Source organism: Engystomops pustulosus, chromosome 4, assembly GCF_040894005.1.
Source record: "Engystomops pustulosus chromosome 4, aEngPut4.maternal, whole genome shotgun sequence".
In the NCBI taxonomy this organism is placed as follows: domain Eukaryota; kingdom Metazoa; phylum Chordata; class Amphibia; order Anura; family Leptodactylidae; genus Engystomops; species Engystomops pustulosus.
This window is the reverse complement of record NC_092414.1, coordinates 75,873,317-75,893,726: the sequence shown is the minus strand read 5'-3', so window position 1 is coordinate 75,893,726 and position 20,410 is coordinate 75,873,317. Positions and strand designations below refer to the sequence as shown.

The 20,410-nt window shown below is 44.1% G+C and overlaps 1 protein-coding gene across 5 annotated transcripts in view; it reads right to left on the bottom strand.

Moving 5' to 3' along the window:
• The window catches only part of ANO4 (anoctamin 4), a 130,444-nt gene that overhangs the window by 21,725 nt on the left and 88,309 nt on the right, over positions 1-20,410 (bottom strand). For all 5 annotated transcript variants that reach the window (XM_072146357.1, XM_072146360.1, XM_072146358.1 and 2 more), the window contains 5 exons: positions 15,143-15,179; positions 11,261-11,372; positions 3,075-3,132; positions 2,276-2,373; positions 1,826-1,968 (listed from right to left, as the gene is read on the bottom strand). In XM_072146357.1, the coding sequence (XP_072002458.1) occupies positions 1,826-1,968; positions 2,276-2,373; positions 3,075-3,132; positions 11,261-11,372; positions 15,143-15,179 (448 nt within the window). The remainder of the gene's footprint in view (positions 1-1,825; positions 1,969-2,275; positions 2,374-3,074; positions 3,133-11,260; positions 11,373-15,142; positions 15,180-20,410) is intronic.

Genomic DNA, 20,410 nt, shown 5'->3' with positions numbered 1-20,410 from the left:
CTTAAGGGAGCTGGCTGGCTATATACTTAAGGGAGCTGGCTGGCTATATACTTAAGGTAGCTGGCTGTATACTTAAGGTAGCTGGCTGTATTCTTAAGGGGGCTGGCTGTATTCTTAAGGGGCTGGCAGGCTGTATACTAAAGGGGGCTGGCAGGCTGTATATTTAAGGGTGCTGGCAGGCTGTATACTTAAGGGTGCTGGCTAGCTGTATACTTAAGGGGGCTGGCTGTATACTAAAGAACCTGGCTGGCTATATAATAAATGGGGCTGGCTATATGCTACAGGGGGCAGGCTGGCTGTATGCTACAGGGGGCTGGCTGGCTATATGCTACAGGGGGCAGGCTGGCTGTATGCTACATGTGACTTCTGGGGGCTGGCTGGCTATATAATACTGGGGGCTGGCTGGCTATATAATACTAGGGCTGGCTACTGTATATACTACTGGGGGCTGGCTATATACTACAGGGGGATGGCTGGCTATATACTGTGAGGCTGTGACCAATGCATTTCCCACCCTTGGCTTATACGAGTCAATAGGTTTTCCCAGTTTTTGGTGATAAAATTAGGGGCTTCGCCATATACCTTATATACTCGAGGAATAAGCCTAGTTTTTCAGCACAAAAAATGTGCTGAAAAACCCCAAACTCGGCTTATACTCGAGTCAAAAAAATAAATATATCTAAACTCACCTTTCCGGTGACCCCTGTATATCTTCTGTGCGATCTGTCCGGCAGCGGCGGCAGGCTATATACACTGGGGCAGGGTCTGGCAGGCTATATACACTGGGGCAGGGTCTGGCAGGCTATATACACTGGGGCAGGGTCTGGCAGGCTATATACACTGGGGCAGGGTCTGGCAGGCTATATACACTGGGGCAGGGTCTGGCAGGCTATATACACTGGGGCAGGGGCTGGCAGGCTATATACACTGGGGCAGAATCTGGCAGGCTATATACACTGGGGCAGGGTCTGGCAGGCTATATACACTGGGGCAGGGTCTGGCAGGCTATATACACTGGGGCAGGGTCTGGCAGGCTATATACACTGGGGCAGGGTCTGGCTGGCTATATACACTGGGGCAGGGGCTGGCTGGCTATATACTGGGAAGGCTGTGACCAATGCATTTCCCACCCTCGGCTTATACTCGAGTCAATATGTTTTCCCAGTATTTTGTGGTAAAATTAGGCTTATACTCGGGTCGGCTTATACTCAAGTATATACAGTACTCGGGTCGGCTTATACTCGAGTATATAGGGTAATTTGTCACTTTTTAAAACCAAAGTCACAAAAAAGTTTCCAATCATCACATTTAGCTGTAGACTAATTTCTACACCTTGCCATATATTTGCGTCAAAATTTGCAGCTTTTTTGCAACTTTTTAAAACGTTGCAGCTTTCACTTATAAACCAGGCTGAGCATTGGTGTTTGATGTACATTGATCAATAATTTAGTCTATTGATGAGCAATCAATGGGGAGATGTGATGCTGGGAAAATGTTATGCCCATAGAAGCTTGAGGATCAGCTGTCAAATAAGATTGTGTGTCAGCTCATCAATGATCAGGTCAATAAGGACTTTTTTTTCCCAATCACCAGCTCGTTTAATAGGGCCGATTGAGTTTACATTTCTGATTTATTACAATTCTATATTTTACAACCCAATTTTCTTAATTATTCCAGTATGCATCTCATACTCAGCCGCACAAGACAACCATGAGGACCCTCAAGCATAACCAGCTATTTTTCCCATTAGACTATTCCACTCTTCAGGTTTTACCAGCGTGATCATTTTTTCTATTCCAACTTTTACTAAAGAAACAGAGCTTACTCATTTCAAGGTATTCTTCAAATAATCCATAAGCATTAATGGGTTGCAAATTATAATCTTTCTCCCATTGGGGAAAACTAGCTGTCCCATTCACGCCATGTTCTTGCCTTAATCTTCTTCGTGTCCACCAATTCTGGATCAACCTAAACAGTAAGTCAAGGTTAAGGACAAGGTTAAGGGTTATATATATATATATCGTATAAATAACTGCAATGTATGTGAGATTAGGGGTCAACTAGCCTAGACACTATTGTCCAGTAGCATGTCAGCTTCTCAATGACATTAGAATATTTTACTGTTGAAATTTACATGACGCACAATGCGCATAAATATAACAAAAAACATGACAATACCCTGATAGGTGCAATATTTCAACCAACTGTTGCAATACGTATTATGGCTTATCTGATTGGTTGCATACAATATTTAGATATGTAATCAGTGACTTACGGGTAACCAAGCTCCATGAAGTTATTCCATGTTTGCTTCAATACCATTATTATACCCATCTGCATGCATAAGTCAATAAGGCATCCACTAGGGTGACACTGTAAATCAATGTGAAAAATGTCACATTTAGTCATATAGTCAATATAATTAAATAAATGATTAATGCTTAGTTACCAAAAGTGAAGTGTCTTGTAGCCAATAATTAAATTAAATAAGTACCAACTTTTATATAGAGTTACATTGGAATTTTACCCTATGTAAAAGATACTCCCAGCAACTGCTATGCCAGATTAAGGTAGGTGGAGGCCCAAGGGCCAAAAATTTGGTGGGGGCCTCAGAAGAATGTAGTTCAGACAGTGGTACACATTACTGTTCTAAATTATCGTTAATATTCTAAACTTACTACTTACATGTTAGCCAAGCTGTTGATCTAGAGTGATCTGAGTGATCTGTGAGGAAGTAAACCTGTCACTGATTGGCTAGGATTTGGCTGGCAACCAGGTGTCATTCTGCAAGCAGTGCAGATACTAAGACAGGCGCATGTGAGGCATGGTGGCTGCGTGTCACTCCCAGAGACATTCAGCTCACAGCAGCGAGGTTACTTTATGGCATTTCTGGTGGGGCCCATCTTAAGAGCAAAATGGTGGCAACCCCAGGAGTGTGTGCGTCCCGGGACCCATCCTATAACCCAGCCTGGCTTCTGAGTATTAAAAGGCTATGTATCTCTTCTTGGTAGTATAGTGTAATGGAGTGGGAAAAGAACAATCCTGTAGTGGTGGGGCATGATGCATACACTTACCTCTTCTAGTCGCCATCTGTTTATAAGTCTTAGATAAGCCCCCGGTCGCCCGGTAAACCTTCAATGATAGAAAAGGTACATGTTTAACAGAATAAGCAAGAAACATTAGTTTATATAAAATTATACAATGGCAGAGCCGTTTATACCACTTGGTGCGTCGATCGCTGGAGGGCCCCTGCAGATGAGGCCGGGGGCAACAGCGAGCCCCTCCACCTACACCAAATTATACTAAAATCAATTATTACTGTTATGCACCCTCCACCCGGGTGCATAAGAGTAACGAGAGTGCCACTGTGGTGCCCTCTTTGTGACCCAGAAGCACGATGATGCCAGAGTTCGCAAAGGCTGGCAGTCGGCTGTAACAGGTGGAACAGTAGGACAAGGACTCATAGGAACGTGGGATTGGTAAGTGTTTTTTTTTTTTTTTATAATTTGCTTTATTAGTAGCAGGAGTATAGATCTACGCCAGGAACACAGTTCTTGTCAAATCAGACAATATTTTACAACAAGTAAAAATGTACACAATAAAGATAATGCATAGCAGGAATGATAAGCCACATAATGTACACTCAAATTGTATAATGGAATAAAGGATCTGCATTCAAGTCTTGACCGCCCTCAAGCCTCTGTTGTGTTTTAAAGGGATATGACAAAAGGAGAACCCAGTGATCCCGCCAGAAAGAGTCCTCTAGATGAATCAGGAAGGGATTAGGTGAGAGAGAGATATGAGAAGATAGAGATGGAAGAAGGTTCAGAGGTAGGAGGGTGGGGGGAATGGAGGGAAAGTGAAAGGAGAAGTGGGGTAAAGAGGGGAGTTGTTGGGGAATAAGTAAAAGCTCCTTTAGGAGTTTGCGAAGAACTTCAGACGTACTGTATTTGGCCAGCTTACTCTGTCAAATTCTCTGCATCAGTTAGCAATAATATGAGTTGCAGATGGTCCATTTGAGCTTTATATTTCAAATTGATTGCTTTAGTTGTATCGTCTCTTGCCTCTCTGCCCAATAAGAAACCAACCTGGTCTGAGTGAATAGATAGGAGAGAAGCCATTCGCATTGCTATGACTTTCGCAAACAACTTAAGGTCCTGATTTAACAAATTGATTCGGCTGCTATGGTCACTCGCAGGATAGCTATCTCATTGAAAGCCTTTGTCCAGTGGGGCTCAAGCAACCCAGAGATTATTTGTAACACGGTAAAGAGAATCCATCATGCCCAGGGGCTTTGCCGGTCTGTGTTTCTTTAAAGGCTTACTGAAATTCTAAGTAAGTAAAAGGGGCTTCTAAGGTTTCTGCGTTCTCAGAAAGGGAGGGGGGGCATAGTCAAACAGGTAAGACTGTATTGTACTTTGCAGGGCCATTTGTGCTGGTTGTGTTGGTTGATCAGGATTAAACAGTATCTGGTAGTAGTCACAGAATGCCACTGGCCGCTATGTCAGAAATGAAGTGTCGTGTAATTACTGAGAACATCATGATTTTGGGGATATAAGTGTGTGATTGTTGAAGACACAATGCTCAAACCAAAGACCTCCCGCATTTGTCACTATATTCATAATAGTGTCTACGACACTTGCCTAGGACTCCCTTCAATTTGCCAGTCAATAGTGTTCTGAGGGATTTACATGCCTCCATCAAAGAAATGGTGGAATGGTAGGATAAAGTTTATGTGATCTCTCCAGTTCCTTAATTTTGTCCAGTAAGGATGTTTATTCTCTGGCTTTCTCCCTTTTACGGAGAGATCTGTGGGTGATCAGTATGCTGTGGATGTTACGTTTATGACCCTCCCAGGCAATACTCGGATTTATGCCCTCTGTGGAGGTTCTGTCAAAATGTGTCCGTAGAGATTCACTAATTTCCTCTGCAACTAGAGATAGTGCGTCTTCCAACAGTGATGTGTTCTATTTCCACTACTGTTGGAAGTCGGCAGGATCAGACAAATTATGTACAATGGAAACCAAAGTATGGTCTGAGAAAGTTATATTGTTTATCGTGGCTGCGTGAAGGAGGCCAAGGTTGTGATTATGTACAAAGAAGTAGTCTAATCATGAATGAGTGTTATGGGCCATAGATTAAAATGTAGCGTCTTTGTCAATGGGATGTAAAAGTCCTCGTATGTCCCTTCATTGGTGTTCATGAATCAGTCCTCTTAGCCTACACAAACTAGCCTGTGACACAGAGGAGAAACCTGAGGAGGGATCAATACATGGGTGTAGTGCAACATTAAGGTCATCTATTAGGTCTTGAAAAGAAGATGAAGCCTGGGTCTGTCCTTTGGTAAATGAAGGGAGGCAAACGTGCATGTGCCGTATGCAATTTTACCTTTGACTAGGATGGCTATACTGTCCAAGTCACACCTTGACTTCAGGAATGTCCATTAAACTGAGTAAGAAATGAAAATTGAGGTTCCGTGGGCTTGCGGATCAGTGGTGTAACTGTGGTAGGCAGGTGGATACCTTTTGACTGTAATATTGTATGGTCTCACTTTGCCAAGATGAGTCTCCTGAATGGAAACAACCTGTATCTTTCTCCCTCTTAGCAGATTAAAGAGATGGACCTCTTTAAATGACTATGGAGTCCCTTCACATTAAGGGAGCCAAGCACTAATTTGCCCCCCCCCCCAAGACTTTAAGTACACTGTCCGCCAGTTACAATGAAGAAAAACAATCGTCGAAGCCTGTAGCATATAAACAAAGGATACCAATTGAACAGGACAATCCTATGGATAAATCCAGGCCTGATCGGATAACCTCCAAAGACTGTATTGGGGGGACAGATGTCAGAGTGTCTTCAGTTGAGGGATGCTTCCTTGGCATGGAAGCTCCGCAACGGCCTGTCTGTTGTGAAGTTGCTCTGGGCAGGTCCACCTCAAGCCAGTTGGGAATGTTGACTGTGGACATATTCAAGAAATGAACGAGTCTCGGAAGGTCATCAAGATTTCTTAGGAAGTATGTGTTCCCATTTTATTGGACTATAAGATTATACGGGTGACCCCACTTGTATGTTGCGCCCCTATCCTTTTTGGCAATGAAGAGGTTTTAGCAAATGTCTCATACTGAGAGTGCAAGCAGACCCATCAGAGTATCAGAACTGTCCACTTGAATTGACTCTTCAGACCAGGCAATGCGCATAATCCTTTCCTTATCGGTAAAATAGTGTAGACGGCACAAGACATCTCTGGGAGCACCTGAGTCAGCGTTATAGATTCTGGAAACTGTGGATTCTGTCAAATAACAGTTCAGAGTCGGCTGGGCCACATAGGAAGTCATTAAAGATATGCATCACCCTTTCGGTCAAGTTATCAGCAGATGATCTTTTAGATAGGTCTTTTATGTGTATATTGTTACGCCTGCCACGGTTTTCCTGATCATCTATAAGAGTTAAGTGCTGCAAATGAAATCTAGATTGTCTTATTTCAAGCTCCATGGCAGTAACACGTTCATCTATCACTACAGCCACGTGTTCAATATTCGAAATACGAGTAGCCATTTTCTCTAGATCCTCTTTAACCCCATAGCGCAATAAGACGTACCCTTACGTCTTACTGCGCATGGGGGAGTATGAAGAGGGCTCACAGGCTGAGCCCTCTTCATACTCACCGAGCATTTGCTTCATAATGAAGCAAACGCCCGTCGCTAACACCCGCGATCGGTGCTTGCACCGATCGCGGGTGTTAACCCTTTGATTGTCGCCGGCAAAGCTGCCGGCGGCATTAAAGAGCCGGCGGCGCGTGGGCGCCGCCATCTTGGCTCCGATCGTCACTCCCCGTGACGTCACCGGGGAGCGGCGATCCGTTGCCATGACAGCCTGGGATCACACAAAGATCCCAGGCTGTCATGATCGAGGCTATCTATTATAATGTGCGATCTGCACATTATAATAGATGGTATGCAAAATCCCCATATACTGCCATACTGTAGTATGGCAGTATATGGTAGGATCAATCAGACAACCTAGGGTTAAAGTACCCTAGGGAGTCTGTAAAATAGTAAAAAAAATAAATAAAAAAAAGTAAAAAAAAAAAAATTATATTAAAAAAACATAAAAATTCAAATCACCCCCCTTTCCCTAGAACTGATATAAATATAAATAAACAGTAAAAATCATAAACACAATAGGTATCGCCGTGTCCGAAAATGCCCGATCTATCAAAATATAATAACCGTTTTTCACTGCGTTAAACCCCGTAGCGGAAAATAGCGCCCGAAGTCGCAAATGGCATTTTTTTGCCATTTTGAAAAATAGAAAAAATTCTATAAAAAGTGATCAAAATGTCGAACAGTCCTAAAAATAGAAGCATTGAAAACGTCATCAGAAGTCGCAAAAAATGACACCATCCACAGCTCCATACACCAAAGTATGAAAAAGTTATTAGCGCAAGAACACGGCAAAATGAAGAATTTTTTTTCTGTACAGGAGGTTTTAATTTTTGTAAATGTATGAAAACATTATAAAACCTATACAAATTTGGTATCCCCGTGATCGTATTGACCCAATGAATGAAATAGACATGTCATTTGGGGTGCACAGTGAAAGCTGTAAAAACCAAGCCCACAAGAAATGGCGCAAATGTGTTTTTTCATCATTTTCACTGCATTTAGAATTTTTTTCCCGCTTCCCAGTGCACGGCATGGAATATTTAATACCATCACTACGAAGTGCAATTTGTTACGCAGAAAATAAGCCATCACACAGCTCTGTACATGGAAAAATAAAAAAGTTATAGATTTTTGAAGGTGGGGAGTGAAAAATAAAAACGCAAAAACGAAAAAGGGCCTGGTCCTTAAGGGGTTAAACACCTCCAACAATTGCTGCTGTGAAAGCTCAAGTCTCTGAATGGTACACATCATGCCTTGTGAGTACAACTTGTATTACCAGCTTCTTGTAAACTTGTAAATTCAGCGTGCAAGGGGTTAAATTCTATGGTCTGTCTCTGTTTACTAGAGGAAGCCCCTGACTGTGGGGATAGTGGGGCTCCAGTCTCCCTTAATGACAGAGTCGAGCTCTGTTGCTTTATGTCAAAGGGGGCACCTCTAGAGGTATGGAGCTTGCAGAGACCCTTGATATCAAGGCTGAGGGGGACTGTTGTACCTGCTGCAACTGGGACAGCGTGTCCCAGCTGCTATCAATGTCCTGTGTCTCCTTTGTGGTTCAGGGGCTGTAGCAGGGCATTATGTTGGGACCGTGCCGCTCCACGCTTGCAGAAGGTGACGCACTGTGTGGCTGTAAACAGTGCTCTATATTGGTAATGGTGATGCGGAGCACAGGCAGTACACGACTTACTATATAATAGAAGGGGGCACAGTATATAATAGGAGGGGACACACTATAATTCTAATAGAGGGGGCACAGTATATATATCTAAAAGAGGAAGTATAGACTTTAAAGAGGACCTGTCACCACGGCAAACCAACAGAGCAAATGTGCCCCCCATAATCCTCCCCCCAGCCCCTTTCTCCATAGCCGTTTTTTTTTTTTTTAATTTATGTGCAGTAAATGGATTTAAAACGATCCGACCTTTTACCAAGGTCACATTGTAGGAGAAGCCGGCAGCATCGCATCGCTGCCGGCTCTCCGTGCCGTTTTAAAGAAGCCCGGCTCGGCCACAGCCGCTGACAGTGCGGCGCGGCCGGCAAGGAGAATAAGCCAGGTTGCGGTCGCAGCCGCTGTTAGTACAATGTGTCCGCTGGTAGGGGCGTGCTGCGGGTGTGTCGGCACGCCCCCTAATGAATAACGCCGACTGCCAGCGCGCCGGATACACGACGATTACTTGGTAAGAGGTCGGATCGTTTTAAATCCATTTACTGCACATAAATTAAAAAAAAAAAACAGCTAGGGAGAAAGGGGCTGGGGGGAGGATTATGGGGGGCACATTTGCTCTGTGGGTTTGCCGCGGTGACAGGTCCTCTTTAACACATTCATATTATACAGTATACAGTATTTCTAATAGAGCGGGCACCATCTTTATCTATATTTATAACAGGGTGCACAGAATGAATTAAAAGGAGAGATTGTATGTATTAATTCATTACTGGGGTTCTGTATTCATGTAAATTAGAGGGATCTTTAAAATGTAAAATAATTTGCAATGTGTATAGCGATTAAGCCACTGTGTTTCTGTACAAAGCTTGGCTCCAGTACTGTATTTAAATATTGAGCTTCATTCTGATGCCCTTTTTATGTCCTAATCTTTGTTCTGGTGCTGTATTTCTGTACTTTTTTATTATAATGATTAATGACAGAAACAATATTATATTTAGAAAAATACTGTAAAGGAAATCTACCATCAAAATCAAGCATGATAAACCAAGGACACTTACTCATAGATCCAGGAACTGTGACTGTGGTAATCTTCTTATATTTATTATCCATGGTCTGCTTCCTTCTAAAATCAACTTTTAATATTATGCTAGTGAGCCAGAAGGGCTCCTGGGAGTGTTACCAGAGGCCTTCTGTGATCTGGCTTTATAGGCTGTTATGTTGTTTCATCCTCCCCCTGATTCCTCAGCCCTTCCCCCCTGTGCCTGCTCACACAGTGAAAAGGGGAAAGTGCTCCTTGCACATTGTAACAGTCAATGAAGCTAAAGCATGGAGGGGCTCTTGTAATGACCCCAGAGCCCTTCTGGTTCATTAACATAATTTTAACAGTTGAAAGAAGGAGGCAATGGATAACAAATATAAGAAGATTACCACAGTCTCAATGCCTGGATCTATTTTATCATGCTTGATTCTGATAGTAGATTGCCTTTAAAGAATTCTGAGGTCACATTTATCATCTGGAAAAGAGTAAATAAATATTATACAAATATGTCCAGAAATAAACTCTGCGAACACCAAGGTGAGGCTCTCTGCTCTGCTGTAGGGAATCCAAAGTATTTGTTGTTGAAGTTGTTGAAATGTAGCAGCCAAGTTTTTGGTTAAATCCCTCAACATATTGGGGGACATGTATCTTAATTTCTGCTATTGTAATTGTCTAATTTTTGCGGCTTTTCCTGTTTTTGCTACTTTTCACGGCGACTTTTGCCGTCATTTTTAGAGTACGCCTTGGTCTGCACCTTGTGCAGTGTACCTTATGTATGTTTGTTTTCCAGATGTTCCGTGCAACTTTTCACTTCTGTATCACTTTTTTTGCTTATTTTTGCAACTTTTTAGGTGCAAATTTGCACCTGTCCAGATCAGGAGAAAAGGAAGAATTTTTTTTCATGAACCCGGTTTCAACATGTAAATTGTAATTATTTCACATGCCTTAAATGTTTAAAATTTTGCACTTTTTTAATTTATACATTTTTGCATTTAAATTTTATTGAAATTTATTAAACAGGTGGTGTTAACACATGCATTTACGCATCACAACAGTAGAAAAGAGTAGATTTCACTCCTGTCAACATGGCGCTTACAAAACGGATGCGTTAATGCAATGTTAACAATGTTAAACATGTTTGTTAATGCTATGTTAGCGTGTATGTTAACATCTTGGTAACACATGTATTTTGTAAACGCAATATTGACAGCAATGTAATTTGACACATTTCCTCTTCTCAACTGTTGTGATGCGTTTGAAGACACATGCGTTCTGAACGCAGCCTCTTATGTCCTCATCGGCCTGGGGTGTGACTAGATTGCTTAAAAATGCAGGTCACAAACTCAAATCCAAAATTTACAGTAGTCCCCACTCCTGCATATAACCCCGCAAGGCTTGTGTCCATGTGGATTTGAGACATTTGCAACAAAAAGTGATGGGAAAAAAAAGAAAATGTAGTCATGGAAAAATGCTGTGACAAAATTTGAGGCATATGGAGTCCTCAGTGACTCTAATACCAAGGGTCAACTTAAACCAGAAGCCAACCTTTCACATACCTCTATGAATGTAGATTTTCTTTGTATGCAATGAAAAATTGTCAAGTTTAGTCCAACAATTCATACAGGATTGATATTCTATTAAAAAAGAACTCCCCATAGGTTGATCTGCCTATTGCAGAAACACTGTCCTACACCTGACACTGACCACGCGACACATGCCCTAGATACAAATCCATGGTGGAATAGACAATGAAACATTTATGAACCTTTTATCCCATCCATAAAATAACTAGAATAACCCCACTTATCTAAGAGAATACAATGGGCTAGGTCATATTTGATCCTGAAATTGTTATATATTCTCTACATCCCGCTAAAATGAAAAGAAACTTACCTCCCAAGAAAGAATGCTATGTAAAAGGTGGAACTGTTCAGATTGACAAACTGAAAAAGAAACATTTTCAAAGTGAAGCTGTTCTCCCACTCTGATTCAGTACGTGGCTGTTCTGTGGGTACAAACATGTACAAAACGGTAGATTCAATTAAATATTTTAGACTGAAAAACAGAAAAAATCTGTTGATTTATGAAAATTACTGTAAACTATTACTCTAACTATACAAAATTGTTAAACTTCTATTGCAGTATAAGAAACATAGTTTTTGTAAGAAATATCAAATTCTTATGTTTTCTAGCAGGAAAAGAATGTTTAGCAAAGGCACAGAATGGGTTAAAAATGTTAAGCATTACCTATTCTACACATAAAGTGAGGTATTTATCAATTTTGGCGCAAGGTCCTTGTGTTTGGTGCATGAATCGTGCTAAAATTTATGAATGCCCCCCCAAAGAGTCCTGTTAAAATGGGACCAGGAAGCACTGGTCAGTAGAGGCCTGGTAAGGCCCCTTCTACATTCGCAAGTATGATGCAATGAACTCGCATCACACTTGCAACGTGTGATCTCAGAGCCCGAATGCTGCAAACCGGAAGTGAACTCAGCAGGGCAGATTTACTTACCCGGTCCTGTCGCGATCCCCAAGGTGCGTTCTCCGACGAGGGTACGATTCTTCAAGATCGTGCGTCCATTTTCCTGCATCTGTCACTTCCGCGCTGAGGTCCGCCAGAGTTCACCTTCTTCTTCCTGGTGCATGTGAGTGCATTGTCTTGCGACACAATTTGAATTGTAAATCCCATGCTTAGTCCAAATCAGTCGGGTTGTCCGTCGGCCATTCCCCGATTTGTGTTGCATTCAAGTCGGAGCGATTGCGCCAAAATCCGATCGCGTGCGTCAAAAATCCCACTTAAATGCGGTGCAAATTGGAAATAGTCAGGAAACCCGACAAAAATGCGCCGTGCGGATCCTTAGTAAATGTGTCCCAGCATGTCAGTTCAGTTCCAGTTTGCAGCGTTCGGGCCAGTAGATCCGGGCAGCACGCGTTGCGAGTGTTATGCGAGTGTTATGCGAGTTCATCAGATCACACTCACGAGTGTAGAAGGGGCTTAAGAGTTAAATTGGCATTGGGTGTGTGCTTGTTTATTCAATTTTGTACCTTTTTTTTTGTATAATTATATTTTTATTAAAATTTTTCCAATAACATAACAGGAGTCATCAAAAACAGATCATGCATTGACGTTTTTTAATAATAGAACAAAGATTGTCGGGCATGACTTCGACATTAAGGTTTTTCATTGACATAATATAAGGCATCAAATCCAACCTTGGCACTAGGATATTCCATAGACATTACAAAAATTATCCAGTATAATTTTGTATCCATTTTGCCCCTTATCACTAAAAAACGTTTTTAACTTTCAGGATATGCAAGGTTTCTTTTCAATTAGCTAGAAAATTGTAGTACACTGCAATAAAAACTGAACCAAAAGAGAAAAGCAGATTTGTCAGTTGTGAAAACTAAACTTCTCCCGCAAGAAAGGAAAGCATTAAAAAATGGTGCATCATGCAACCTAGCAAAAACAGAAATCATATTATAGTAATGCGCTCTAAATTCAGAATTCATAACAGGAATCTGTCAGCGACAAAACTGCTATATAGAACGTACCATTTTACCATGTACAGTAGACTAAAAGAAGATACAGCATTAGGCTACACACAGCCATTGGGTGACGTATATACAGCCGCCGTATATACATCCCCCATTGGCCGGCAATGAACATACAGCATGGAACGGAGTGGTGCGGTGCAGCACACGCGCAGCACCGTACCATTTTGTACCTCCTCACCTGTGCGCCGTGTGCCCGCTGTGCTACGTTACGGCGGGCAAACATGTGTGTGATTGTAGCCTAACTTTGTTTTATTTTATACAGGCAGGTGCCGGGTTAAGTTGAATTTCTATGTATGTTGGAAAAGGTATATTTACAACTCCAGCCAAGTTATTTTTTATTTCCCTGTGACAATTAGATTTTTAAAAAATTTGGGTTGATATGGGGCTGTCTGTAAGTCATGTGTTCTTAGGTTGGGTACTGACAGTACTGGTGAGGCAGAGAAAAAAGTTTTCTTATTCCATATGCTAAAGAGGAGTTTGGTGTTTTGTGGTTTTCTACCTAGACCACTGTACCTCAAATTGTAAAACAACCCCTCCTGTACCATCTGCTGTCCTGTCACATAAGCACTGTTTGGTCAAAGTTCAACGCATGCATCAAACGAGTTACCCAGGGAAAATTTAGATAACAAGAGATTTAGGTTACAAGTCACTCAGTTGCAGAGGGTTAAGGGTCGGGTATAAGCCGACCCGAGTATAAGCCGAGACCCCTAATTTTACCACTAAAAACTGGGAAAACCTATTGACTTCAGTATAAGCCGAGGGTGTAGTATATAGCTAGCCAGCCCCAAGTAGTATACAGAATGCCCCAAGTAGTGTACAGCCAGCCCCAAGTAGTATACAGCCAGCCCCCATATAGTATACAGCCATCCCCCATATTGTATACAGCCATCCCCCATATTGTATACAGCCATCCCCCATATTGTATACAGCCAGCCCCATGTTGTATACAGCCAGCCCCCATATAGTATACAGCCAGCCCCCATATTGTATACAGCCAGCCCCAAGTAGTATACAGCCAGCCCCCTATAGTATACAGCCAGCCCCCTATAGTATATAGCCACCCCCTATGTAGTATACAGCCACCCCCTGTGTAGTATACAGCCACCCCCTATGTAGTATACAGCCAGCCCCATGTAGTATACAGCCAGCCCCAAGTAGTATACAGCCAGCCCCAAGTAGTATACAGCCAGCCCCCTATAGTTTACAGCCAGCCCCCATGTTGTATACAGCAAGCCCCCATGTAGTATACAGCCAGCCCCCATGTTGTATACAGCCAGCCCCCATGTAGTATACAGCCAGTCCCCATGTTGTATACAGCCAGCCCCCATGTTGTATAAAGCCAGCCCCCATGTTGTATACAGCCAGCCCCCATGTTGTATACAGCTAGCCCCCACATGGTATATAGCTAGCCCCCACGTTATATACAGCTAGCCCCCACATAGTATACAGCCACGTAGTATGACATGACGTCATCAGCAGCGACACCGCTGCATCATAGTGCGCTCCCGCCGGCAGATCACTTGGACGCGATCTGCCGGCTACAGAAGAAAGAAGAGAGAAGAGGAGCCGCCGGGACCCGTGCTGAAAATCAGGACCTGCGCCATTGATCCGGACACCGGAGGGTGAGTATTAAGTGTATAAGCCGAGATGAGTTTTTTCAGCACATTTTTTTGTGCTGAAAAACTCGGCTTATACACGAGTATATATGATACATCTTTTATAACAAAGTAACTTAGATACTTAGGTGGCTGCTTAAATACAGTGGTTCAACCCTGTTTGGTTTAGACACTTCTATAATATTCTATGTACACCAACTGTACACAATGAGAAGTGATTACATTCTATATGTACATTTCTTTATAGCCTTAAAGTCTCTCTGACAGGGGAGCAGAGGGGGTGTGTCGGCGGGCCCCCTCATGTATACGGTCGACTGCCAGGGGACAGGATATGAGGGTTCGACCTCTTATTTGGAAATAAAATTATATACTTTTCTTAACTATTGAAACCAAGGACCTTATTTCATGCCATAGAGCCAAATTATTTAGGAATGGCCATCATGGACTTGTTAGCTCTATTTTGATAAAAATATTTAACCCTTGATATAACCTCATTGGTTACTTTCCACTTTGTAACATGCTCTTCCAGCGTATATCACATATCACATTGATAAGCATGAATATAAATTATTTTTGTTTTTAACCTTTTAATAAGTCTTACCGAGGTTGGTGAGAAAAAGTGCAACTTTTTCATAGAGCTGTAAAACAGAAAAAATGTGTGTCAGCATAAAATCACAATTTATCCACTTTACAACTTTTAGTCACCATATACTTAGGTATTAGCTTAAGTATATATTTCCATAATGTTATATAGTGTAAAATATCTCTGCCTCCACATGGCTGCTCTGCACTACCCTTCCATGTCTGTCTCCTTCTCTGATTCTCCACCTGGATCTCATTGCTGACAATGCTGGTCTTCTGCTGGTGGTGGCCGACTGCATAGATGAAACATGCAATCTCCACTACCCCGCACAGTGGTAGGCAGGTATGCTAGATGGGCTGATGATCCTCAATGGTCACTAGTCAAAGACAAGCAGTGTCATCTGTGAAATCACAGTCACACCACACATGCGCAAGACTCCAGAAGATGGAAAGAGTGCATAGTGGCCATGTGGAGGTAGAGGGAGATTGAATGCTTGCCGCCTTGACTTTATGTTTTCTATGGGGGAGGAATAAATTTTATTTTTTAAGAATAAAAAAGAAGGAATTGGTCAAAGTGAAAGGTTCTCCTTAAAGGGAACCTGTCACCACAGATCTCCCCTATAAACCATAAACAGTACCTATAAGTGGAATGTAATAGTGTTCCAATGATGCCCTTATGTATATTACTGCTACCACTATTCACAGGGAGATCTATGTTATTGGTGTTCATAACCATAAAACATGAAAGCTGAATTGCTGCACAGTGCATGTTGCTAAACACCATGGGAAACAAACAGTGGGGAATTTATCAGTGCTTACTTGCATGTTTATGACGTAGAATCACAGGAATAATCACAATTTCAGTAATACAGGGCTTGGAGGGGCACGGCCGCCGGGGGAGTGGACCAGTACGGTGCGTTCCTGCCCCGTACCTGTGTACTTTTTTACATTCATTTGTAAGTTTTTATGCAAAACTACACCAGGTCAGACCTGTTGTAGTCTTTCCCTTCTGCACTGCCGCCCTATGGATACATCAAGGCCTGTTGATGAATCTGTAAGGGCCAGGGGGTGGCCTGCCCCTCATCATATACACTCACCGGCCACTTTATTAGGTACACCTGTCCAACTGCTCGTTAACACTTAATTTCTAATCAGCCAATCACATGGCGGCAACTCAGTGCATTTAGGCATGTAGACATTGTCAAGACAATCTCCTGCTGTTCAAACCGAGCATCAGTATGGGGAAGAAAGGTGATTTGAGTTCCTTTGAACGTGGCATGGTTGTTGGTGCCAGAAGGGCTGGTCTGAGTATTTCAGAAACTGCTGATCTACTGGGATTTTCACGCACAACCATCTCTAGGGTTTACAGAGAATGGTCCGAAAAAGAAAAAACATCCAGTGAGCGGCAGTTCTGTGGGCGGAAATGCCTTGTTGATGCCAGAGGTCAGAGGAGAATGGGCAGACTGGTTTGAGCTGATAGAAAGGCAACAGTGACTCAAATCGCCACCCGTTACAACTAGAGATGAGCGAACATGCTCGTCCGAGCTTGATGCTCGGTCGAGCATTAGGGTACTCGAAACTGCTCGTTGCTCGGACGAATACTTCGCCCGCTCGAGAAAATGGCAGCTCCCGCCGTTTTGCTTTTTGGCGGCCAGAAACAGAGCCAATCACAAGCCAGGAGACTCTGCACTCCACCCAGCATGACGTGGTACCCTTACACGTCGATAGCAGTGGTTGGCTGGCCAGATCAGGTGACCCTGGGATAGACTAGCCGCTGCCCGCGCTGCTCGGATCATTCTGTGTCTGGATGCCGCTAGGGAGAGAGCTGCTGCTGGTCAGGGAAAGCGTTAGGGTGTTCTATTAGCTTACTGTTAGGCAGGAGTGATTCTCCAAAAACCCAACAGCCCTTCTTAGGGCTACAATAACGTTATACTTTTTTTTTTTTATTTGCAGCTAGTACCATATTGTGAGGAATTTGCAGGGGGACTTGCTACCGTTGTGTTTAGCTCTTAGTGACACACATATCCACCTCAAACACCAAAGTGGGAAAATTTATTAGGGGTTGGATTTCAATTAGGCACAGTCTGCCATTTCCTTTTTTATTTTACGTTTATTTTGTTTAATAACTCAGCGTCATCTCATCTGGCATAGTAGTGTGCTTTCATACTTGGCTAGAAAATAGCCATAGGAGAATCCAAACGGCTTACTTACGCCTACAGTAGCGTTATATATATTTGATTTCTGGTTGATCTGCTGGTGGCTGTACTTGCTGCAGTGCATCTACTAGCAAATTGTGAGCAATTTGTAGTGAGACTTGCGACCACTGTGTTTTGCGCTTAGTGACGCACATATCCATCGCAAAGACCGAAGTGGGAAAATTTATTAGGGGTTGGATTTCAATTAGGCACAGTCTGCCATTTCCTTTTTTATTTTACGTTTATTTTGTTTAATAACTCAGTGTCATCTCATCTGGCATAGTAGTGTGCTTTCATACTTGGCTAGAAAATAGCCATAGGAGAATCCAAACGGCTTACTTACGCCTACAGTAGCGTTATATATATTTGATTTCTGGTTGATCTGCTGGTGGCTGTACTTGCTGCAGTGCATCTACTAGCAAATTGTGAGCAATTTGTAGTGAGACTTGCGACCGCTGTGTTTTGCGCTTAGTGACGCACATATCCATTGCAAAGACCGAAGTGGGAAAATTTATTAGGGGTTGGATTTCAATTAGGCACAGTCTGCCATTTCCTTTTTTATTTTACGTTTATTTTGTTTAATAACTCAGCGTCATCTCATCTGGCATAGTAGTGTGCTTTCATACTTGGCTAGAAAATAGCCATAGCAATAGGATAGCATCGTTTGGTTTTAAAAACTAAAAAACACAAAAAAAAACAAAAAAACACAAAAAAAAGTTAAAAAAAAATTAAAGTTATAACTCTCATTTTAAAAATGTTTAACCCGAGGGCTAGGGGTAGAGGACGAGGGCGGGGACGTGGGCGTCCAACTACTGCAGGGGTCAGAGGCCGTGGTCCTGGGCGGGGTGAGACACCACCTGCTTATGAGGGAGCAGGGGAACGCCGCAGAGCTACACTCCCTAGGTTCATGTCTGAAGTTACTGGGACTCGTGGTAGAGCACTGTTGAGGCCAGAACAGTGCGAACAGGTGATGTCGTGGATTGCCAACAATGCTTCGAGCAATTTGTCCACCAGTCAGTCTTCCACGCAGTCCACCCATGTCACCGAAATCGGCACTCCTCCAGCTCCTGCACCTCAGCCTCCTCCCCCCCAGTCTGCCCCCTCCCAGGAAAATTTGCCATTTGAACCGGCATACTCTGAGGAACTGTTTTCTGGACCCTTCCCACACTCACAAACCACTTGTCCGGTTGCTGCTGAGCAATTTTCCGATGCCCAGGTTTTCCACCAGTCACAGTCTGTGGGTGATGATGACCTTCTTGACGTAGTGGAAGTGTGTAAAGAGGTGTCCGACGATGAGGAGACACGGTTGTCAGACAGTGGGGAAGTTGTTGTCAGGGCAGGAAGTCCGAGGGGGGAGCAGACTGAGGGATCGGAGGATGATGAGGTGACAGACCCAAGCTGGGTTGAGAGGCCGGGTGAACACAGTGCTTCTGAGACGGAGGAGAGTCCTCGACCTGAACAGGTTGGAAGAGGCAGTGGTGGGGCCAGACGGAGAGGCAGGGCCAGAGCTGGTGCATCAGCGCCACTGTCAACTAGTGAAGCTCCCGTGGTGAGGGCTCTTGCGGCGAGGGCTAGATCTTCAGAAGTGTGGAGGTTCTTTAAGGAAACACCGGATGACCGACGGACTGTGGTGTGCAACATTTGCCAAACCAGGCTCAGCAGGGGTTCCACCACTACTAGCTTAACTACCACCAGTATGCGCAGGCATATGAATGCTAAGCACCCCACTCAGTGGCAACAAGCCCGTTCACCTCCGGCCGTGCACACCACTGCTCCTTCCCCTGTGTCAGCTGCTAGTCAGCCCCCTGCCCAGGACCCTGGCACAAAAACCCCATCGTCGCCTCCACGATCCTCCACAGCATCCACCAGCGTTCAGCTCTCCATACCCCAGACGCTGGAGCGGAAACGCAAATATAGTGCAACCCACCCGCACGCCCAAGCCCTTAATGTCCACATCTCCAGATTGCTTAGCCTGGAGATGCTGCCCTATAGGCTAGTAGAGACCGAGGCCTTTCGCAACCTCATGGCGGCGGCCGCCCCTCGGTATTCGGTCCCCAGCCGCCACTACTTTTCCCGATGTGCCGTCCCAGCCCTGCACCAGCACGTGTCAGACAACATCATCCGTGCCCTGACCAACGCCGTTTCTGACAAGGTCCACCTGACCACGGACACGTGGACGAGTGCTGCCGGGCAGGGCCACTATATATCGCTGACGGCACATTGGGTTAACTTGGTGGAGGCTGGGACCGAGTCTGACCCTGCGGCTGGTCATATACTGCCGACGCCGAGGATTGCGGGGCCTACTTCGGTCCAGGTGTTTCAGGCCTACTATGCCTCCTCCTCCTCCCACCCCTCCTCCACCTCCTCCTCCTCCGAATTACCATCCGTGGGCATGGCGCCATCAGTCGGTAGCTCTAGGCACAGCAGCAGTGCCGTCGCTAAGCGACAGCAGGCGGTGCTCAAACTGCTGAGCCTAGGCGATAAAAGGCACACCGCCCAAGAGCTATTACAGGGCATCACGGCGCAGACTGATCTGTGGCTGGCACCGCTGAACCTGAAGCCAGGCATGGTTGTGTGTGACAACGGCCGTAACCTGGTGGCGGCTCTGCAACTCGGCAGACTGACACATGTGCCATGCCTGGCCCATGTGTTAAATCTGATAGTTCAGCGTTTCCTCAAGACATACCCCAATCTGTCTGATTTGCTCACGAAGGTGCGCCGCATCTGTGCGCATTTCAGGAAGTCCAGCACAGATGCTGCCACTCTCAGGGCAGCGCAGCGCCGCCTCCAACTGCCCGCTCACCGACTGTTGTGCGACGTGCCCACGAGGTGGAATTCAACACTGACCATGTTATCCAGAGTTTACCAGCAGCGCCAAGCGATTGTAGACTGCCAGATGTCAACTTCCACCAGAACTGGTAGTCAGGTCAGTCAGCTTCCTCAAGTCTACAATGAGGAGTGGACGTGGATGTCTGATATCTGTCAGGTGCTGAGTAACTTTGAGGAGTCAACACAGATGGTCAGTGGCGATGCCGCCATCATCAGCCTCACCATCCCGCTGCTTGGCCTGTTGAAAAACTCTCTGATCAGCA